Source organism: Schistocerca nitens, chromosome 6 (genome assembly GCF_023898315.1).
Source record: "Schistocerca nitens isolate TAMUIC-IGC-003100 chromosome 6, iqSchNite1.1, whole genome shotgun sequence".
NCBI lineage: Eukaryota > Metazoa > Arthropoda > Insecta > Orthoptera > Acrididae > Schistocerca > Schistocerca nitens.
Genome location: NC_064619.1, coordinates 725550755 through 725572945, shown reverse-complemented (window position 1 = coordinate 725572945; position 22191 = coordinate 725550755). Strand labels below are relative to the sequence as shown.

Here is a 22191-nt window from a genome sequence, read left to right as displayed (position 1 = left end):
AACGAATCCACCTTCTTCAGTGCAGATGCTCAACTACGTCCGCCCTCCTGCGGAAACCTCAAAATATCGGACAGGGCCGGCAGATGGGTGGCGTTGGGTGGGAATGTGGGTCGGCCGAGAGCCGTGCTGACACAGTCCCTGCAGTCACAAGAAACACCCTATAATTGAATTCTGTGATTACTTTTGTAAATGATGAAAGTCTATATGTGGTGAATGCAGCTTGCCGCTAACTTGGTGTAATGTTTGGTCTGTACAGAAGTGTATCTGTCGCCTTTATCGCTCTTTCACTCTCACACAGAAATGTTCTTTATCTGTATACAGTTTAAACTATATTAATTACTTGATATCAGCCTAGTAGAATCTCTGGTGGAGCCCTTCGTCTTAATATTCAGCGGCTGGCTTGCTAGAAAAGATCTTTGCATTGGTTATTATTATTAAGCGCTGCATTCGTTTGGTGTTGGTTCCAAGTCTCTTACAATTTGCTGGTACAGGTTTATCTTCTCTTTACTATCGCGCTAGTGGCACAAACTATCCTCTTTCCTATCCCGCTTTAGCGCAAAGAAGAATAAATAAAACTCCTTTAGCAATCTGATAATCTTCAAACGAATACTTCCGAAGCTGTTCCTCTCTCTCTCTCTAACTACAATAACCATGGAGCATACATTTTCGTACCTCTGTTGTTCCAAGGAATAAACGTACTAGAAAAATACCTTGGCGTCGACGAGCTGTCGGCGCATATATTACTAGGAAATCTGATCAGATACTTTACAAACGTAAATAAATGTGGATGATTTGATTGACCATTATTAATGATTGCGTGATAGAGGGTAATTTTCCAGTGGGTAGATTACAATGCCCCTCGCAGCGAGCGAAGTTTGTGAGCTCAATTTTGATTCACCGAACACACTTCGCGAGCTGTCTATTAGCGTGGATAACCCGGAAATGATGATTGTCAGTCCTCCGACTGAATAAGAATATTATATTTGAGACAGACGAAGAAAAGAAATGTTGAAGACAGAAGAAATGAAGAGACTGGTACCGCGGCTGTATTGCTTTTACGTGCATCTAGGTGTTATGTTTGCTGTGCACAACCAAGGAAGATGATCTTTTATGAACTGATGTCAGGGTCTACCCATTCGGGAACTTTCTTAAGCAGGGAAACCTTGGAAAACCTCTTAAGCTTAGACCCCCAGCCTACGGTACATAGAAGATAGGAAAGCCTATAGAAGAACAAAAATAATTTTGAAATTCATCTCTAAAGGAAAGACAGGGATCAATTTGTATCGCAATTTGGAGAAGAGTGGTTTGTGCCTCTAGCAAAAAAAAAACGTTTTACAATAAATGACGTGAATTCGCGCTTTACAATCTTGCTTCTTGTACAATATCTTGCGGTGCTAAACTCCCCCGGGTCTTGCATGTCCCCGACGTCCACATTTGTAGTCGGTCTTCTACGCGGCCCACTCTGTAGTTGATCTTCTACGCGGCCCACAATGGGAAGATTAGAAGGAACGGGGATACTCGAATTCACATGCAACATTCATTCCAAAAGAATTAGCAATGACCAAAAGGGAAACTCTTCCTGTAAGAGGACTGATTAGGTTGCACCGTCCAAGATTCTCCTTTTTGAAAGCAAAATCCTTATGGCTTCATGGATCCTTTTTGTTACGACATACTCCACGGAATTCAACGATTACTTAATGATGTTGCCAAAAGCATCATCCGATTTTCTCGTTTGAATACTCTTTTTTACTTTGCCTCCCCACTTGTGCTTATAAGTCCACAAGTTTTCACAGATTTTCTATCACTGATTTGTTCTTCGTAATTTAAAGGATTCATGTAACTTACTATAGATTTTGGATTCAAATCATCGAATAATGGAAAGTGTAGTTCATTTTATAGCAAGACATCATCCATATTTCCTTGATAAGTCATATAATTTAGCTATACTCAAAACCTTTTATTTTAAATACATATATTTTTACGTTTGAGCGCTGAAATGTAAAAGTTATTATCATTGAGAAATGCGGATTCACCTCTTTCATTTACTCTCTGATTCATACGTTGTTCATCCATGCTCATATATGGAAATGGATTTTTCACAAAAAAATTTTCAAACGAACACGAACCATTAAATTACTACTGAATCTATGAATATTTACTTTCTTTAATCATTCATTAATAAATTAAAAACTCTTAACTTCTAATTATAACACCTATTCCTTTTAAAGTGCAACATGAATCAGTTTATCCTCGCGTTTGGTGCGAGTCTCTTACAAAGCATCTCTGTATCGTCTATATCGATTTTAATTCTCGCGCCGACGTCAACTGTTTTGCGCGGGAAATTATCTTTGCGGCGTTCACCGTCACTCACAATTCACTACCACAACACATTCCTTTACACTTTTACACATCTAAGCGTTCACATGAGATTATATATGAATATTCACTCGGAACCTCTTTAGATTATTCAGCGTCATTTGCGTGAAACATTTTATTTTCTTGAAGTTCAGTCAGATCCTTAATCATTCTTGATGACATTAGCAATGCTAAAGTCCTATATTCACCCCAACACAGGTGAAGTCTATCTCCACTATCTTCTTTACAACACTCGGTAATAATAGTTAGTCACTATTTCTATACTCTATGTTACTGATTAACTATTTCAATTTAAAGGTTTTTATCACTACACACAGAGTTTATGGTTATGTTTTTTATGAGCGTTCATTTCTGTCACTCGGAACACCATTACTCACTATCTTCTAATCTTCATTATACTTTTTTAAGTCGTTATGAGAAAATAATCCTTTTATTTTGTTCGACACCGGGTATGCTGTCACGACCAACAATGGGGAGCAGTATGGGCTTGTGGAGGGTTCGATCAAACCCCATTTCAACATGCGATCTATTTCTTTTTGGACTTGAGCCTTTAGCCTCCAGGGAACAGGATAGAAAGTTCTACAATATGTTTCGTGCGGCTTAACGTAGAGATGGCATATGTATCCCTTAATAACTCCTGGCCTCTCATCAAACACGTTTTCATACGCTAATAATAATTCTTTGAGCTGCTGCTTCTGATCTTCAATAATGCAGTCGGATTCATTTAATTTCTCATACACTAATTGACCGAAATCCCCTTTGACTTGGACCTCATTATTTACGTGCTGTTTAGAATTCTGTGCAGTCCTGATTACTTGCACGCTGATCCCACTATCATATTTTCTGGTAAGGCTTTCCTTTTTCAACAAGTCCAACTCAATTTCTTGTTTATTTACATTTAACCAAATTTTTCCTGTTTTAAAATCTATTCTGCATCCGTATTGACGTAGGCTGTCGACTCCGATAATGCAGTCTACCACCAAATTTTTCACAACAAGGAATGTACTTAATATTGCTACATTTCCTACTTCTACACTAAGTAGTGACTGCACTTTTACATTAGCCGATCTGGCCCCAACGGCGCCTATTATTCTACAATTTTGAACTGGAAAAATTGGTACTCGTCTTATATTTCTGATCTTGTTGAATAGAGCCTCCGAAATAACATTCGTGGTTGCAGCTGTGTCTAAAACCGCCGTTATAGGTACAGTCTCCAAAATGACTTGCACTTCGGCTACTGCCACCTGTTCCTTATCCTCATCTTTGGGTTCTAAGTCCTCGGTCAATTCATCTGCCAGTAATCGTCCATCATTGTACGTTAGCATTGGTACACATATCCTGTTGCCCCTCAACCTATTGTTGACCGCTCCTCCTTACTAGTTTGTTGGATTTTGATTCGCCTGGTGGTTGACATCATCCGTCACTTCGGTAATCACCGGTTGATTCGTAGATGTCCGTCCCCACTGATGTTGGTTATTTGAGTTTATTCCCCCCGGTTGGTTCCACTTTCTATTACCGTTATTGTTCCATGCTTGCGGTCTGAAATTCCTTTCGTTCCCCCATACGGGATTGTATCGTTTCCCATTCCTGTTGTTCCTTGGATAGCCCCTCGCAAGACTATTGCCGGTATTATTGTTGATATTTTGAGGGGTGTCTCCACTATTTATCGATCTCTGTGCGTTCCCTTGCCTACCATTTGGCGGAGGTTCTATCTCCCTATATTGGAATCTATTGTTGCGGGCTTTCTGGTTGTTCTCTTCTATAATGTCTATATGATCTAACGTCGTGAGGAACGACTCCAAGTCTTTATCATTGCCGTAAATTAATTGATTCCGTATACTAGTTGGTAGTCTTGCCTTAAGTATGTTTATTATATCTGGCAAAGGCATAGGTCTGTCCCAATATCTAGTTTTATTTATATATTTCTCAAAATACTTCCTAAGGCTTCCTTTCGAAAAAGAGAAAGGCTCTGGGTAGAGCACCTCCTGCCTTAGGCGTTCCTGTACCCCTTCTGACCAGAATTTTGCTAAAAACGCTTTCTCAAAATCGTCATAGGTCGAGCAAACAGACGTCATGTCCGAGGCCCAGATCGCCCCCGAACCTTGTATATACCCAGTAACGAAACTGATCTTCTGCCACTCCGACCAATTTCTGGGTAGCACTCCTCTAAAACTCCTGATAAAAACAATCGGATGGACCCCCCTTTTGTCAGTGTTAAAAATCTGAAATTGCCGATGCTTTATCATTTTTTCTTCGGCATGGCACAGGCTTTCGTAACCTCCGTCCGATAAAACTTTGCGCGAACAACTAGCTCGTGGCAATTTAATATTCGAGTTACTCACACAAGTCGGTATCGTGTGCGAATGTGCAGTAACTGGCTCTATAGTCGCGGGCAACTTCTGCTGCTGGCCAGTATTCATTTTTTCTGAGCCTTGTTGTGAAACGCGTATCGACTCTGCTATCGTTTGTTTCCATTGCTCAAAATCAGCACTTAACTGCTGTCGCACTTCCTCAAGTCCTTTCGCAAACAAATTCTCTTCCTGTTTGCCGCATAGACTCTGGAATGCTGCTTTAACATTTTGCTCAACGTTTTCACACATTAGCCTTTTGTTTTCTAATGTGATTTCGGATAGTTTACCCGTTAATACATTCATTTGGTGGTCTATAACGTCCTGACGTTCTGTCAGATGTTCCACACTTTCCTTTAAGTTCGTCTGCGTACGTGCCAATTCAGGAAGTTGCGCAATTGCACATGACATGGCATCTTGCTTCTGTACTAATTGCGGAACCATTTCCACCTGTTCCCGTACGGTGTCTATCTTAATAGCCACATACTCCTTCATTTCTACACGTACGCGTTGAGTAGATTCCTCACATTGAGCCTTAACCAATTCTATTTGTGCAGTTAATTTTCGTTCCGTCTCTTCGGCCTGATCTTTAAGTTCCTTTGTCTTCGCCTCTATCCGCTGCTCTAATTCGGAAAAACTGTCGTGTAACTGCTGCTTAATCTCAGCTTTCAGATTTTCCTGCCCCTCATTAACTGAGGCTAGTTTCGAATTCAAATCATTTTGCCCTCAGTAACTGAGACTAACTTCGAATTCAAATCATTTTGCCCCTCGGTAACTGAGGCTAACTTCGAATTAATGTCAATTTTCATATTTTCTTGGCCTTCAGTAACTGAGGCTAATTTCGTATTCATATTATTCATGGTCTCGGTTAACATTTGCATCTGCCTCATGATAATGACCAATGGATCTAATCCATGTTGCGTACCTGCTGTTACATCTCCAGCCGTGTCTACAGGGCGTTCTATTACGCTATCTGTAGCGATCAGTTCTACCACACTTCTTACTACATCACTATCATCCGTGCTCACAGCTGAAGGCTGTTGCGTGTTGCTCCGCTCTGCTTGACTCATCTTAAACATTGCTCTAGTTAAAACCATATAAATATTCTACAGTCAATACGTATATATCTCCTTTCACACAATAATACTTCTGTGTGGCTACTTTCTTATAGTAATTATTCAGGTAAATGCAACTAGGGCAGTTCAACCAATCTACATGTAGCATGCACACAATTCGTAAATGTTCAAATCTACGTCTACTTCCTCAATACTAGCAAGCTTTAATACAAAGTTATAGATCTGGCCCTTTTTCTGCGCCCAGCGTGCTGGTTTTCTTTGAAGATCCAACTAATTCGCCTGCGAGTATCTCTTCTCTTTTCCAAGTTAAGTTGTCTCGTCGTAGTTCACATGAAACAGAGAACAAAATTATTTTAACAACGTCCAAAAACGTGTCCTGTCACGGATTGGCCATTATAATTGAATTCTGTGATTACTTTTGTAAATGATGAAAGTCTATATGTGGTGAATGCAGCTTGCCGCTAACTTGGTGTAATGTTTGGTCTGTACAGAAGTGTATCTGTCGCCTTTATCGCTCTTTCACTCTCACACAGAAATGTTCTTTATCTGTATACAGTTTAAACTATATTAATTACTTGAGATCAGCCTAGTAGAATCTCTGGTGGAGCCCTTCGTCTTAATATTCAGCGGCTGGCTTGCTAGAAAAGATCTTTGCATTGGTTATTATTATTAAGCGCTGCATTCGGTTGGGAAAATCGATCGTTTGAACCATTCGTTCAGTTTACGACAGATCTAAAATTTCAGATTTGAACGAAGCCTTTTTGGACGATTTCTAAACTCAGAGATTGCAGGCTCTCTTCGTCACAGCTGAAACTTCCCAATTAATTACAGGGCCCAAACAATCATCAATGATTCAGACAGAGAACTCATTCGTCATTCACTCTAGAATAAAATGTTCACAAACCTTATTTCAGAGGCAAAATTATATTGACTCATTTCCATACATGTTCCGTTTGGTGTTGGTTCCAAGTCTCTTACAATTTGCTGGTACAGGTTTATCTTCTCTTTACTATCGCGCTAGCGGCACAAACTATCCTCTTTCCTATCCCGCTTTAGCGCAAAGAAGAATAAATAAAACTCCTTTAGCAATCTGATAATCTTCAAACGAATACTTCCGAAGCTGTTCCTCTCTCTCTCTCTAACTACAATAACCATGGAGCATACATTTTCGTACCTCTGTTGTTCCAAGGAATAAACGTACTAGAAAAATACCTTGGCGTCGACGAGCTGTCGGCGCATATATTACTAGGAAATCTGATCAGATACTTTACAAACGTAAATAAATGTGGATGATTTGATTGACCATTATTAATGATTGCGTGATAGAGGGTAATTTTCCAGTGGGTAGATTACAACCCGTCCGTGTGGCGCAGTGGTTAACGCAGCTGACTAGAAAGCAGAAGACCTCAGGTTCGAATGCCGACCTAGCACACATTTTCACTCGTCGCCACTGACTCCGCATCAAATCTCGATGCGGTTGACAGAAATAGCTCCCTCCCTTTCGTTTCCTCTCTCCTTCCTCCACCTTCACTTTACATAATATGTATCACGGCTGCGGATTCCACGTGGTCTCTGTTCTTTCGGACATCTTCAAAACAACAGACACCATGCATTGATATAGTTGACGCAATAATGGTTCCGTTTTCACCGATTGAGATACGGAACCCTAAAGAGTGTTTCTTTTCGAATGAGCAAAGAAATAACTGGTCATATTGCACCGAAGCAGAAAATATCTTTGTCACGAGAGGCGAAATTTGCACCCAAGGCTTGTACTTTTGAGAACTGTATCAGCTGTGACTTTCTGGCAATGCGCCCTTGCTTCTGCTTACAGAATACCAGCAATGAGCGATCGCTACAGCTTCATCCCTGCGACGCGGGAGCAGATGGAGACCATCAGGAAGAGTCTGGGGACAGACGAAGAGGACATCAAGAGGACCATAGCGTCTGTTCGAGGCTGGCTCAGGATGCAGCCGCATCTGCCCGACGAGATAGGTCAGTCAGCTTTGTGACTATTCTAGTTTACTCTTCTAAAATCCCCAAACCATAATTGTGAGTTTCGAGTTGATTCCTTAAACTATGATTTCGCTCGTCAATTCTGAACAAGTCGTTTCCAAACGTTGCTGTTACAGTGGTTAACTAATCAATCCAATCCCAGTGCCGTGAGAGTGCTTACGTGAACTGGATCTGTCATGAAGATATTATTTTTTGAATAATTTTTAATATCTAAGTAGAGCATAGAGTAATGACCAGTTACAGAGTCACGGATTTTTCAGCCAAGTGTCAGGCAAGCTGTTAGTGAGGCACAGAGAGACCTAATTGGAACGTTTTGGGGGCAGAATTTCACTCATACAATTTACCTCGCAACCACGTAAAACCTCCCGGAAACCTTGTGACAGACTCGAACGCTCCACTCGCTCGCTGGTTGGATTTCAATAAACCGAGCGTACCTCAATGTCTGGGTGGTTTCCAGCACTAACACTACATATGTAACGAGAGTGTCTTGGTTGATCCAGAACGTCAGCAGTTTATCAGTGATAAGGGGAGAAGAGTAATTAAGAGCTGAATCAGCAGGTCCTGCAGTAAATTTGGTCCCTGAGGCAGAAGCCACTGTAAATACGAGTACAGTGCAGAATGACTGTAAAAACGAATGTTGAATGGTTTTTTTTAAACTGGAGTGGACAGTAGGAAAATAAATGAACAGAGCTGGAGATTTGATGTTTCTATGTTTCTGTTTTTGTTAAACATGTGAAGATGTTCCAGATATGCAACTAACGCTTTTTTTTTATTGGTGATTTTGTGTTAGCAGAAGAGCCAACACCGTGTTGCTAGTGGAGGCCAAAATGCACGCGTTTTAGCTCACGCAGGCTAGCGTGAGGACGGAAGAACTATACTGACGTGAGGTCTGGAACATGACAAGGAATGAGAATTCAGAAAGCGGACGTAATTAGTTTCATACTTAACTTTAATCCATTAATGATGAACGTCGCTCTTCACGGTACATGATTCACAATATTATCTGTTCAGAATACATTCCTGAAGTAATTATAGTAACTGAATATGGCGCCTTGGTAGGTCGTAGCAAATGACGTAGCTGAAGGCTATGCTAAACTGTCGTCTCTGCAAATGAGAGCGTATGTAGGCAGTGAACTATCGCTAGAAAAGTCGGCTGTACCACTGGGGCGAGTGCTAGGGAGTCTCTCTATACTAGACCTGCTGTGTGGCGGCGCTCGGTCTGCAATCACTGATAGTGGCGACACGCGGCTCCGACGTATACTAACGGGCCGCGGCCGATTTAAAGGCTACCACCTAGCAAGTGTGGTGTCTGGCGGTGTCACCACAGGTACTTTATCTCCCAGACCTATATGGGCGGGTAGTGGGCTGTCAGTGATACTGTCACTCGGCAGTTCAGCCAAATGGATAAGTAGTACTCACACAGACGAGAATGCAATAAATTTAAAGACGATAGATTTACAAGCGATTTTAAAATTTGTTAAGATGAACGTTTTGTATAAAATAGACTTTATTTTCATCGTCGTTAATTTTAAATAGGGATACTAAAAGGTGAAACAGAACCATAAAAATGCATTTGAAACATGATATAGGTAGCTATGACTTTAAGATGAAGCATTAGACTCTCACTGAGGATGAAGGGGAAATGGAAAAGCTGGGAAGGGGAACGAAACAGAGATTTGATTAGGCAGGGTGGAACTGTAGTTGGTAGGATGCGTAAATGTCTGGACGGATTTCATTGCCTGTGGGACGGTGGAAATTTCGTTGGGAGGGGATTTGGAGAGAGTGCAGATATTGGGTTGATGGAACGTGTCAGTGCAGGCGCGGCAGATTGCCAGGATTGACTATCAGACGGGACACAATTATTGGAGTCGATTTTGTTTATGGTGTAGATTGCTCGAAGGTATTCTGTATAAGAAGGGGTGGTAATCCGACGTGGTATAGGATCCATATGTTGGTAGGTAAACGTATGCAATAATTATGGCAATGTCGATGACCCATTGCACTTAGTGATGCAGGAAACAAAGATATGGAAGGTTAAAAAAAAGAGTGAAGTGATGTGGGTTTCCTTAGAATGGAAGGAGTACAGGTAACGGGAAATTTATCAATGAATGGCGCAAGTGCACGGATAGCACTGCATTTCCGTCGCAATTACGACTCCCAATCTGCTCTTTGGGTCTCTTGCCACGGACGTTCAGTGCTCTTCGTGTAGTTGAGCTATTCTTTGATGAATTTTTCTTGACCGTACTCCTTCCGCTGTAATTAAACGCGCTCCTGCATTCTGCCCTTCTTTTGAAGCTTGCAGCATGCCTGACAGCAGTGGACGTGCCCGACCTGTAGTCACGTGGGTGTGCACCCATATCCCTCTAGCGGCGAGTTTGGGTCCTCTTAGCTGGCAGACAATGGCGCTACTATCTCTACTGCGATTTTCGTTAGACAGCGTCTGGTTTATTTCTTTTTTAATGCTCCTTGTAGACAGAGGGAACTGTCATGCAATATCTGCATAGCAGGTGATGGATTGGCTCAACATTATATAGATGTGGGGGAAATTGGATGCGTGTAGCCCCTATGTGCGGCCAGTCAGTAGTTTTAGCAGTTTTATTCTACAAAAGTCATCGGGTAGCGATATGCACGTACACAGATGACGGTACTGCGGCGCACACAAGGTGTAAGAGACAGTCCATCGGTGGAGCGTCATTTGCATTCAGGCGATTCACGTGAAAAGGATTCCGACGTGATTATGGCAGCACAACAGGAAAAAAACAGACTTCGAACTCGGATTGGTAGTTGGAGCCAGGCGCATGGGACATTCTGTTTCGGAAATCGTTAGGTAATTCATTATTCCAGAATCCACAGTCTGAAGAGTGTGCCGAGCATACCAAATTTGAGGAATTATGAAGGCCAATGCAGTGGCCGCTGGCCTTCACTTTACGACCAAGAGCAGCGGCGTTCGGGTAAATTTGTCAAGGCTAACAAAGAAGCATTTCTGCGTGAAATAACTGTAGAAATGATGTGGAACTTATGACGCCGAATCCTTTAGGACAGTGCTGCGAAATTGGTCATTAATGTGCTATGGCAGCAGAGGACTGACGCATGTGCATTTGCTAACGGCACGACATCGCCAACAGCACCTCTCTTGGGCTCGTGACCATATTAGTTGGACCTTAGACGACTGGAAAACCGTAGCCTGCTCAGATGAGCCCAGATTAGAGTTGGTAAGAGCTGCAAGCAGCCATGGTCTAGGACCGGACAGCACTGCAGCTCAACGTGTTCGATCAGAGGATTAAGTGCCCTCTCCAATAAAAGAAATTGACTGGATGGATAAAATATGAAATTCTACAAGCATCATGGTACCTCCACACCGAACAAATACAACGACCAATAACGAACAAAATGATATGAACAAAAAATAAAAAATGGGGTAGCGTCTGTCATTACTAATCGAAACATCTGCATCCCTCCAACACTTAAATTTTGAATAAAAATTTCAACAGTAGCTGCCAAAGACCTCTGGGATATGATATCGCCTTTATACTGCCAAAGGCCTTTTCAAAAAGGGTGGAGGAAAGGACAGAGGTTCAGGAAATCTATTGCCCTTGGGGTGGTGCAGCAGAGAGTAGGTTGCTGTGAGTGGTTCAATCTAAGGTTATTCTCATCAGAATTTACAGCAAACCCGACCGACAACAATAGTTCAAGCATACATGCCGCCGACGCAAGCATAAGGTAAAGAAAAAGAGAAAATATATGAGGACACTGAACTGGTAATTCAGTATGTAATTGGAGATAAAAATCTAATAGAGATGGAGGATAGCAATACGGGTGTAGGAGCAAGTGTAGAAGAAACAGTTACGCTAGTATATGCGATTGGTAGTAGGAATGAAAGAGGAGAAAAGCTACTTGAGTTCTTCAATAAATTTCAGCTAGTAACAGCGCGTACTCTACTCAAGAATCGCAATAGGAGGAGGTATACTTGGAAAAGGCCGCAAGATAAAGGAATATTTCAGTTAGATTACATCATGGTAAGGCAGAGATTCCGAAATCAAATATCCAATTTTAAGGCATAACCATCAGCAGATATAGAATCAGATCACAATTTAGCAGTGATGAAGAGTAGTCTGAAGTTCAAGAGAGTGGTCAGGAAGGATCAGTGCGCAAAGAAGTGGTATTCGGAAGTACTAAATAATAAGAACGTACACTTGACGTTCTCTGAGGCTGTAGATACTGCGATAAGTAATAGCTCAGTAGGCAGTTCAGTATAAGAGGAATGAACGTCTCTGAAAAGAGCAGTTTCGGAAATTAGACAGGAAAACGTCGGTACAAAGAAGGTAACTGCGACGAAAGCATGGGTAACACAAGAAATGCTTCAGTTGATCCACGAAAGAAGGAAATACAAAAACGTTCAGGAAAATGTAGAAATATAGTTTACTTAGGAATGGAAGAAACAGGAAGTGCAGGGAAGCTAAGGCGAAATGGCTGCAGGATAAATGCGAAGAATACGAAAATTAAATGACTGTCGGGAGGACTGACTCAGCAAATCGAAACAACCTTTGGTGAAATTAAAATCCAGCGTAGTAACATTAAGAGTGCAATAAGAGGAGAGATTCAAATGGTTTAAATGGCTCTGAGCGCTATGGGACTTAACTTCTAAAGTCATCAGTCCCCTAGAACTTAGAACTACTTAAACCTAACTAACCTAAGGACATCACACACATCCATGCCCGAGGCAGGATTCGAACCTGCGACCGTAGCAGTCGCGCGATTCCAGACTGTAGCGCCTAGAACCGCTCGGCTACCCAGGCCGGCGCTAAGAGGAGAGAGCAGATGGGAGGAAGGAGTACATCGAAGGCCTCTATGACGAAGGCTTGTCTGATGACGCAATAGGAGAACAAACAGGAGTGGATATAGAGGAGATAGGAGCTTCAGTACAAGAATCAGAATCTAAAACAGCTCTGGAAGACTTACGAACGAATAACAATCTCTAAAATTGTGCAGGGAAATGACAACAAAACGACTATTCACATTGGTGTGTAGAATGTATTAATATGGCGATATACCATCTGACTTTCAGAAAAACATCATTCACACAATTTCGAACACTGCAATAGCCGACAAGTGTGAGAATTATCGCACAATCAGCTTAACAGCTCATGCAATCAAGTTGCAGATCACAGTAATATACAGAAGAATGGAAAAGAAAACTAGGGATGTGTTATGTGAGATATATTGGATAACGATCAGTTTGGCTTTAGAAAATGTAAAGGCACCGCAGAGGCATTTCTGACGTTGTAGCTAATAATGGAAGCAAGACTGAAGAAAAATCAAGATACGTTCATAAGATTTGTCGACCTGAAAAATCGTTCGACATTGTAAAATGGGGCAAGATATTCGAAATTCTCAGGAATATGGGCGTAAAATATATGGAAAGACGGGTAATGTGCAATATTATAAGAACCAAGAGGGAATAAGAAGAGTGGGAAACGAAGAACGAAGTGCTCGGAATAAAAAGAATGTAAGACAGGGATGTAGTCTTTCACCCCCATTGTTCAATCTATTCACCGAAAAAGCAATTACGGAAAGGTTCAAGGGTGGCAAGGGTGGGAACAAATTCATGGGGTAAGGGATATCAATGATAAGATTCGCTGATGACATTGTTATCCTCAGTGGAAAGGAAGAAGTATTACAGGATCTGCTGTATCGTGTGAACCGTTTAATGAATACACAATATGGAGAGTAAATCGAAGAAAGATGTAAGTAATGCGAAGTATCAGAAATATGAAGAGTGAGAAACTTAACCCAATACTGGTGATCACAAAGTAGATGAAGTTAAGGAATTCTGTTACCTAGGCAGTAAAACAACCAATGACGGATGGAGTAAAGATGACATCAAAAGCAGGCTACTACTGGCAGAAAGGGCATTCCTGACCAAGAGAAGTCTACTAGTATCAAATACACGCATTAATTTGAGTAAGAAATTTTTGAGAATGCACGTTTGGAGCATATCATCGTATTTTAGTGAAATACGTATTGTGGGAAAACCAGAAAAGAAGAGAATCGAAGAATTTGAATACGGTGTTGCAGAAGATTGTTGAAAATTGGGAGGATTGATAAGGTAAGGAATGAGGAAGTTCTCCAGAGTATCGGGAAGAAAAGAAACATATACAAAACAGTAACAAGAAGATGGTAGGACATCTGTTAAGACATTAGATAATGACTTCCATGGTACTGGACGAAGCTGTAGAAGGTAAAAACTGTTGAGGAAAACCGAGACTGGAATACACCCAGTGAACGATTCAAGACGTAGATTGTAATTACTTCTCTGAGATGAAGAGGTTGACAATGAAGAGGAACTCGTGGCGGCCCACATCAAACTATCCAGTAGACTGATGATTCGAGGGTGGTGCAGACCTCACCAAGCCATGCATCGAAGTTGTCAACATAGCACTGGGCAAGCTTGTGGTGGACTCCATAATGGTTTGGGCTGCGTTTGCATGGAATGTGATTGGGTCCTCTGGTCCATCTGAACAGATCATTCACTGGAAATTGTTATTTTCGGATACTTGGAGACCATTTGCAGCCATTCGTGGACTTCATGACCGCAAACAAGGACGGAATTATTATAGATTACAAAGCGCCATGCCAGCGGGCACAATTGTTCGCAATTTGTTTGAAGGATATTCTTGACACTTCGAGCAAATGATTTGCCCACCCACTGAATATTTATGGGGCATGGATAAAATCCTGCACCGCTGTTTATATTTTTCAAACATAAAATTGCTCGAGTTAGTTAACTACGTATTAAGTAATAGTTTCACATAGAAAGAGTCAGCAGCATTAAGTCATGCTTTCTACAACGAAACCGTCGGCACTACAACATTTCCACTCCGTCTCTTTTGCCTTCCATCACATGAACAGTCGAACAAATCACGCTTGTTAATTGCTGACCAGAATAATACACAGAAGAATAGTATTAGTTTCGTTTCAGAAAGGGAAGAGATACCAGTGAGGCAATTCTCCCATTGTGCTGTAAGATACATTCAAGGAAACAGGATAACTTCTAAGAATTTGTGGATGTAGAGAAATTCTCAGACAATGTAAGACGAAATCAGTTGTTGTCAATCCTTAAAAGATTGGGACAAAAATACACAGACAGACGAATGTTCTGTACAAACTCCAAGTGTGAGGAAAAAAATTGGAAATGTGTAAGACGGTGTTGCAGCTTATCATCCTGTTCAACTTGTAGGTCGAAGGAACAATAAAAGAAGTGAAAGAAAATTTCAGAAAATAAATAATCGGCAGTTATAATTAAATAGGGCTGCTTACTGAGGTCCAGTGTGAACTGTAATTATCGTATGGCAGCGTAAAGTGGCAGAGAGTCTAGAGTAGTATTAGACTTAGTACGTTACCACGGGACCGATTTACGCTGGAAACAATTAGTTACAATTTTGCCCACAAAGTGCAAATCTGGCGCTGCAAATGCAATAAAGACGTTCAGAAATGTTTCCATATCTAATGGATTAGGACGGCATGTGGGCGGAGAAGCTCCAACAAGGATGAAAGGCACATGTTGATTCTATTATTAACCGCCACTTACACATTTCTTGAATATAAGAGCGGGAGACGTCGACGAGAAGGTGTACAGCGCCAGATTTGCCCCTGGTGGTCGACGGTAGTTACATTCCACACTGGACTTCCGTGAGTAGCAGCACTTTAATGATAACCCGCTGGTGTAAGTTCAAGGGGGACAGCAGCGAGTGCTGCTAATGTTAGCAGACGATGTACAACTTCTTGCCAGATATAAGAAAGACTTAGTAGACCTGTTGAAAGGAATGGACAGAAGACGTAAACTGAAATGTAGCCTGAGGATAAAACAGGACAAACATGAAGAAAAGTAGGAGTACTAGGAATGACATAATGACTTCATTAGAAAAAAATATGGAAAGATACAGTATTAGATGTAGTGAAATAGTTTTTCTCTCAAGAAATCAAGATTACACAGTCTGGTCGAAGCAAGGAAGACACCAGGAGCTGATTCGCACAGACGAAGATCTCTTTCTTCAACAAAGTACCTCTCTTCTTACTGGTGTGTTGCGGCCCATCACGAATTGCCCTGTTGTCCCAACTATTGAATCACAAAGTTACGTCCAAATTTATTCACTGAATGTATTCCAACCTCTGTCTTCCCCCACATCCTGTAAAGGTGTCTCTAGTACCATAGAAATTAGTGCCTAGTGTCTCAGTACGTCTGCTATCATCCTGTCCTTCTTTGTTGTCAATGTTCTTCATATGTTCGCATTCTCGCCGAGTCTGCAGAGACCTCCTCACCCCTTATCTCATCAGTCCACCTAATTTTCAACATCCTTCGGTAGCATCACATCTCAGACGCGTTGATTCGCTTCTCCTCCGGTATTCCAGCCGTTCAATACCATAAAATGCTGTAATCCAAATGTGCGTTCTCAGCAATTTATTCCTCAGATTGTAGCAGGTGTTTGATACTAGCAGACTTGTCCTGGCCAGGAATGTGCTCTTTGCTTGTGATAGTCTGCTTTTAATGTCCTTGGTTCGTCTGTCATACACTCCTGGAATTGGAAAAAAGAACACATTGACACCGGTGTGTCAGACCCACCATACTTGCTCCGGACACTGCGAGAGGGCTGTACAAGCAATGATCACACGCACGGCACAGCGGACACACCGGGAACCGCGGTGTTGGCCGTCGAATGGCGCTAGCTGCGCAGCATTTGTGCACCGCCGCCGTCAGTGTCAGCCAGTTTGCCGTGGCATACGGAGCTCCATCGCAGTCTTTAACACTGGTAGCATGCCGCGACAGCGTGGACGTGAACCGTATGTGCAGTTGACGGACTTTGAGCGAGGGCGTATAGTGGGCATGCGGGAGGCCGGGTGGACGTACCGCCGAATTGCTCAACACGTGGGGCGTGAGGTCTCCACAGTACATCGATGTTGTCGCCAGTGGTCGGCGGAAGGTGCACGTGCCCGTCGACCTGGGACCGGACCGCAGCGACGCACGGATGCACGCCAAGACCGTAGGATCCTACGCAGTGCCGTAGGGGACCGCACCGCCACTTCCCAGCAAATTAGGGACACTGTTGCTCCTGGGGTATCGGCGAGGACCATTCGCAACCGTCTCCATGAAGCTGGGCTACGGTCCCGCACACCGTTAGGCCGTCTTCCGCTCACGCCCCAACATCGTGCAGCCCGCCTCCAGTGGTGTCGCGACAGGCGTGAATGGAGGGACGAATGGAGACGTGTCGTCTTCAGCGATGAGAGTCGCTTCTGCCTTGGTGCCAATGATGGTCGTATGCGTGTTTGGCGCCGTGCAGGTGAGCGCCACAATCAGGACTGCATACGACCGAGGCACACAGGGCCAACACCCGGCATCATGGTGTGGGGAGCGACCTCCTACACTGGCCGTACACCACTGGTGATCGTCGAGGGGACACTGAATAGTGCACGGTACATCCAAACCGTCATCGAACCCATCGTTCTACCATTCCTAGACCGGCAAGGGAACTTGCTGTTCCAACAGGACAATGCACGTCCGCATGTATCCCGTGCCACCCAACGTGCTCTAGAAGGTGTAAGTCAACTACCCTGGCCAGCAAGATCTCCGGATCTGTCCCCCATTGAGCATGTTTGGGACTGGATGAAGCGTCGTCTCACGCGGTCTGCACGTCCAGCACGAACGCTGGTCCAACTGAGGCGCCAGGTGGAAATGGCATGGCAAGCTGTTCCACAGGACTACATCCAGCATCTCTACGATCGTCTCCATGGGAGAATAGCAGCCTGCATTGCTGCGAAAGGTGGATATACACTGTACTAGTGCCGACATTGTGCATGCTCTGTTGCCTGTGTCTATGTGCCTGTGGTTCTGTCAGTGTGATCATGTGATGTATCTGACCCCAGGAATGTGTCAATAAAGTTTCCACTTCCTGGGACAATGAATTCACGGTGTTCTTATTTCAATTTCCAGGAGTGTATTTTATTTTGCTTCCAAGGAAGTGATTTCCTGGACTTGGTCTACTTCGTGATCCCTAATGCTGATGCTTCATTTACCACTAAATTCCGACTAATATTTCTTGGTAGTTGACATTTCTAATGTTGCAGCTGTTTTCCTCCAATCAGGGTGCTCAGCGTCACGCCCGAACCTTCCGCCTTGACAAACTGCCGCAGTAATTAGTTCACTCCCTGTTCCTTGTCTGATGTTTTTGGATTTTCAATCCAGGGCCCACCCCTTTTATTTCGTATTTCATTACACGTGATAATCACATCAAAAAAACATCGCACACACACACACACACACGACGATATTAACGAAATCCACATGTCTGATACACAGAACTTAGCAAACACTGATGGATCCTTACGCACAAGACGTGGTTCAGCGTCGTTTACACAATTGTTATAATCACAAAGATCGGGTTACATTAGATAAGCTTCGCACGACATGCCTTGAAGGCCAATTTTTGAAGGCTGTCAATTAACCGTTGCGCCTGGGACACCAAAGTCATAAATACAACAGCACTTCGTGGTGTAATGGCATAGCATAGTGGTTAGCGTTGTAGAAGATTTAAGTTGTAATCTCATCAAATACAACGGAGTTTTTATTTTTCTAAATCCTACTGAACGTCTTTGACCAAAATTTTTATCCATTTAATTGTTTTAAATGTATTTTTTTTATTTCTAACACTTCGCCGTGTCGTTTTCATCACCATACTGACTTTTTTATTTGCACTTATTTTTTTATGATTCTGTTTTTGTTTGGAATCTGCTTGTGTCGCTTGGAATCTGCAATCAAGTGCCAACTGGGACTGTTCATCTGTTGGTAACACGGCATGCCGTGTAGCCAGTGTGAGGATAGTTTCAGGTAATCAATGACAGCGAGAAATTACAGTTTCCTTTTACGGCTAAAACTGAAATTTAGCTGCGGAAGATGGCTTATGCAGGCAAGCATATTATGAAACTTTTCTTTCCTGAGCTTGCTCGTAGTGGTTAGTCTTAAAAAGCAATGAACAAAGCGATCGTGATTTTAGTTTGTACCACAGATTGTTGATCGCCATTTTCAACATTGGACGTGAGCTTAGGTTATGACATGATTTTAAAATCAGGGCTACAAAACCCGTCGTCTGTCGCATTTCAGTCAGTGGTAACCTAAAAACTGTCGACAGAGGATCTGCCATTTCCGTCATACCTTGCGGCGGCCGCTTCCGACATTACACTGTTATACTCGACAACAGCATTTGTGAAGCGTCCGACCTGTTTGTGTGTCGCCTACAACTCGGAGGTAGCCGACAGCGGATGTGGCAACACTGCGGCGTCAAGTGACAGACGTCAACTGTCAAGTTATTTTAATCGGACTGCAGTCACATTCTTGCTACTCCACGTCACTTTTGTCTTTCTTCATTTTACTCTGAACAATGTCGATTCCATTCAACACGTGCAGTAATTCTTCTTAACTTTCACTGAGGATAGCAGTGTCACCAGTGAATCTTATGTTTTTCACTCTGAATTTTAATTCCACTCTCAGACCTTTCTTTTACCTCTGGCAATGCATTTCTATACATAGATAAAGCAGTAGGAGCGAAAGACTACATCATTGTGTTACACTAATTTTGATCTGACTACTTCGTTCCTTGTCCTCCATTGTTATTGTGCCCTCTAGGTTCTAAACGACGCAGACAATTCAGAGACAATTAACTTAATATAAAAAAACGTGGTGTCACAAATGTGGGGAAATACGCCAAAAAAGGATGACAAATGTTGAACATATGACGTCACCGGATGACGTACCTTTCCATACATGCAGTGGTTGAGCCAATCAATCTCTCCCAGTTGCTCAACACAACCCAAGTTAAGTATTCCTGTCGCTGTGGCTCTGGGCTCACGTGTGCGACTTTAGCACATGGGCCTGATGTTTGGATTTTTTCGATGCATTATTCAATTATGTGCTTACATTGAGTTAAGATTTAATATTTTATTTAGTGGTCTCACTGTCTCCGCTGATTTATTGCTAAGTACAGTACAACAAAAACCGACCATTTTGTGTCAAAAGTGAAACAGTATAAGCTTCAGAATCAATTACCAGTAAATAATCTACATTTTTTTACTAAATAATGTATGTAAACAAAAATAGAAGAGACGAAAGAAGTACAAAATAAGAATAGCTTTTAGCTGGTTGCAGTGAGGACAATAACTTCATAACATGCAACGTTTACAAAACGGCTTCCAAAAATGCGTCGTTTGCTCGAATGCGAGTATTGCATCGCTCAATCATCCCTTCACGCCCTAACACAGCCACTACATGTTCGGAGAGGTATTTCATATGATGATGTGACATGTTTATTATTTCCCATGTCTTTTTGGGGTATTTCCCAACATTTGCGATTGTATATGTTCTATATTAAATTGCATGCCTCAGCGTCATCATCGTCGCTTCAGGGGCTTTTACACGTTAGTAAAAATCGCTCTGTGTTGTACATGGATTGGACAAAAAGTAGTGGCAACACTGCTTTAACGTGAAAGACGTGCATTACATGAGATGCTCGCTCTCTGTAGCTCGTAGCAGAAGGTTATCTGAAGTAGTGCTGTCAACGGCGACGGCTATGTTAGCGTCAGTTACAGTGTGTACTGCCTGAAAGTGCGGGACACCAGTTCAATTTCACTAAGAATACGTTTAGGAAACACGAAAAACATAATTGGATCAAAGCGCGGAACAGTGTATTTTCTTCAGCCACTGCATCCGAAAATGCACGATGCCACATGGCGAAACCCGTGTAGGAGCTACTGCTTATGTGGGGTGAGAAATACTGGAACATTCATCGAATACGAGTCCATGACATTACTATCTGTTCGCCAAAATGAAGGCACCTCTTCGTGGCACATGCTAAAACAATAGAGAGGATGGTTCAAATGGCTCTAAGCTCTATGGAACTTAACATCTGAGGTCATCAGTCCCCTAGACTTAGAACTACTTAGACCTAACTAACCTAAGGACATCACACACAGCCATTCCCGAGGCAGGATTCGAACCTGCGACCGTAGCAGCAGCGTGATTCGGGACTGAAGCGCCTCGAACCGCTCGGTCACAGCGGCCGGCAATAGAGAAGACATCATCCATGTCATAAGGATGGATGTTCTGACAATGTACGATGCCTTACACCTGTGTGGGAGAAGGTGATCGATATCAGGCGCGATTATATTGATGGAATATTGTGACGTAACACGACTACCGATGGTAGCCCTGCTGATAAAATTACTGCGGGTAGGATGTTTACTTCTTTTCTTTTTCTTTTTTAAATCTTATTGGACTTAACTGCTAAGGTGATCGGTCCCTAAGCTTACACACTACATAACCTAAATTATCCTAAGGACAAACACACACACACCCATGCCCGAGGGAGGACTCGAACCTCCGCCGGGACCAGCCGCACAGTCCATGACTGAAGAGCCCTGGGATGTTTACAATCGCTTTCTGTGTCCAAATGCTTCTGCAAGCTACCCCCTGTAGCACAGGTTTACAATACTCGTGTGCTGCACGAAATTACAGATCCCTGCGAGTTACTGCTGGGGGATTAATAATTTTTAGCGGGTGGGTTTAACTTGCCTGTAAAAATTTGAAGGCAACCGATAACGCAATCTTTATAACCACTACAGAAGGTACCTATGCAGGGTGTAATAGGGAGTATATAGCTTTAATTATTTTTATTTGTTGACCCAGAATGGTGAAAGTCTGAAAACTTCAATAAAAACCTGTCTTCAAGTTATAGCTATTAAAATACATATTCTGTGATTACTGAGATATTCTGTGCAATAACCCATGTGTACATTTGCTATAGATGACGAGCGCATCGAGAGGATGTACATAAACTGCAAGTGCAGCATGGAGAGGGTTAAGAAAGGATTGGATGCCTACTTCTCGCTGAGGACCAGGTATCCAGAGATGATGATGAATCGTGACCCCATGGGAACCGACGTTGTGAGCACCATGGAGCACATGTAAGTACCGATGAAACCCATCGTACAGTTTTGTGTCCTCTTTTCAAATACTGATCATTCTTTTTTCAGTTAAATAACTGACAGTGTAAATCCATAGATGATAAAGCTGGAAATGTGTGACGTAGTATTGCAGCTTATCATCCTGTTCTACTTGTACGTCGAAGAAACAATAATATGTTTTTCTTACTGAAGAATTGACCAAAATCTATATTTGGTGCGACCCCCTCATGAAGGTTAAATTCCGAACCCAATATGCCACGACTTAGAGATACCCAGGTACTTCTAACTATTAACGCTGTCGAATTACGACTGTCTGTTTTTCTTAAATGAAACTAATTTCCTGTAATTTTGGGAAGAACATTAGAAGAAAT

The 22191-nt window shown here is 42.4% G+C and overlaps 1 protein-coding gene across 2 annotated transcripts in view; it reads left to right on the top strand.

Annotated features, from left to right (window-relative positions):
* The window catches only part of LOC126262197 (retinol-binding protein pinta-like), a 257634-nt gene that overhangs the window by 146071 nt on the left and 89372 nt on the right, over positions 1–22191 (top strand). Inside the window, exons 2-3 of one of the 2 annotated variants that reach the window (XM_049958612.1) lie at positions 7632–7792; positions 21661–21820. In XM_049958612.1, the coding sequence (XP_049814569.1) occupies positions 7642–7792; positions 21661–21820 (311 nt within the window). In that variant the 5' untranslated portion in view covers positions 7632–7641. The remainder of the gene's footprint in view (positions 1–7631; positions 7793–21660; positions 21821–22191) is intronic. The other variant, XM_049958613.1, reaches the window with a different exon arrangement.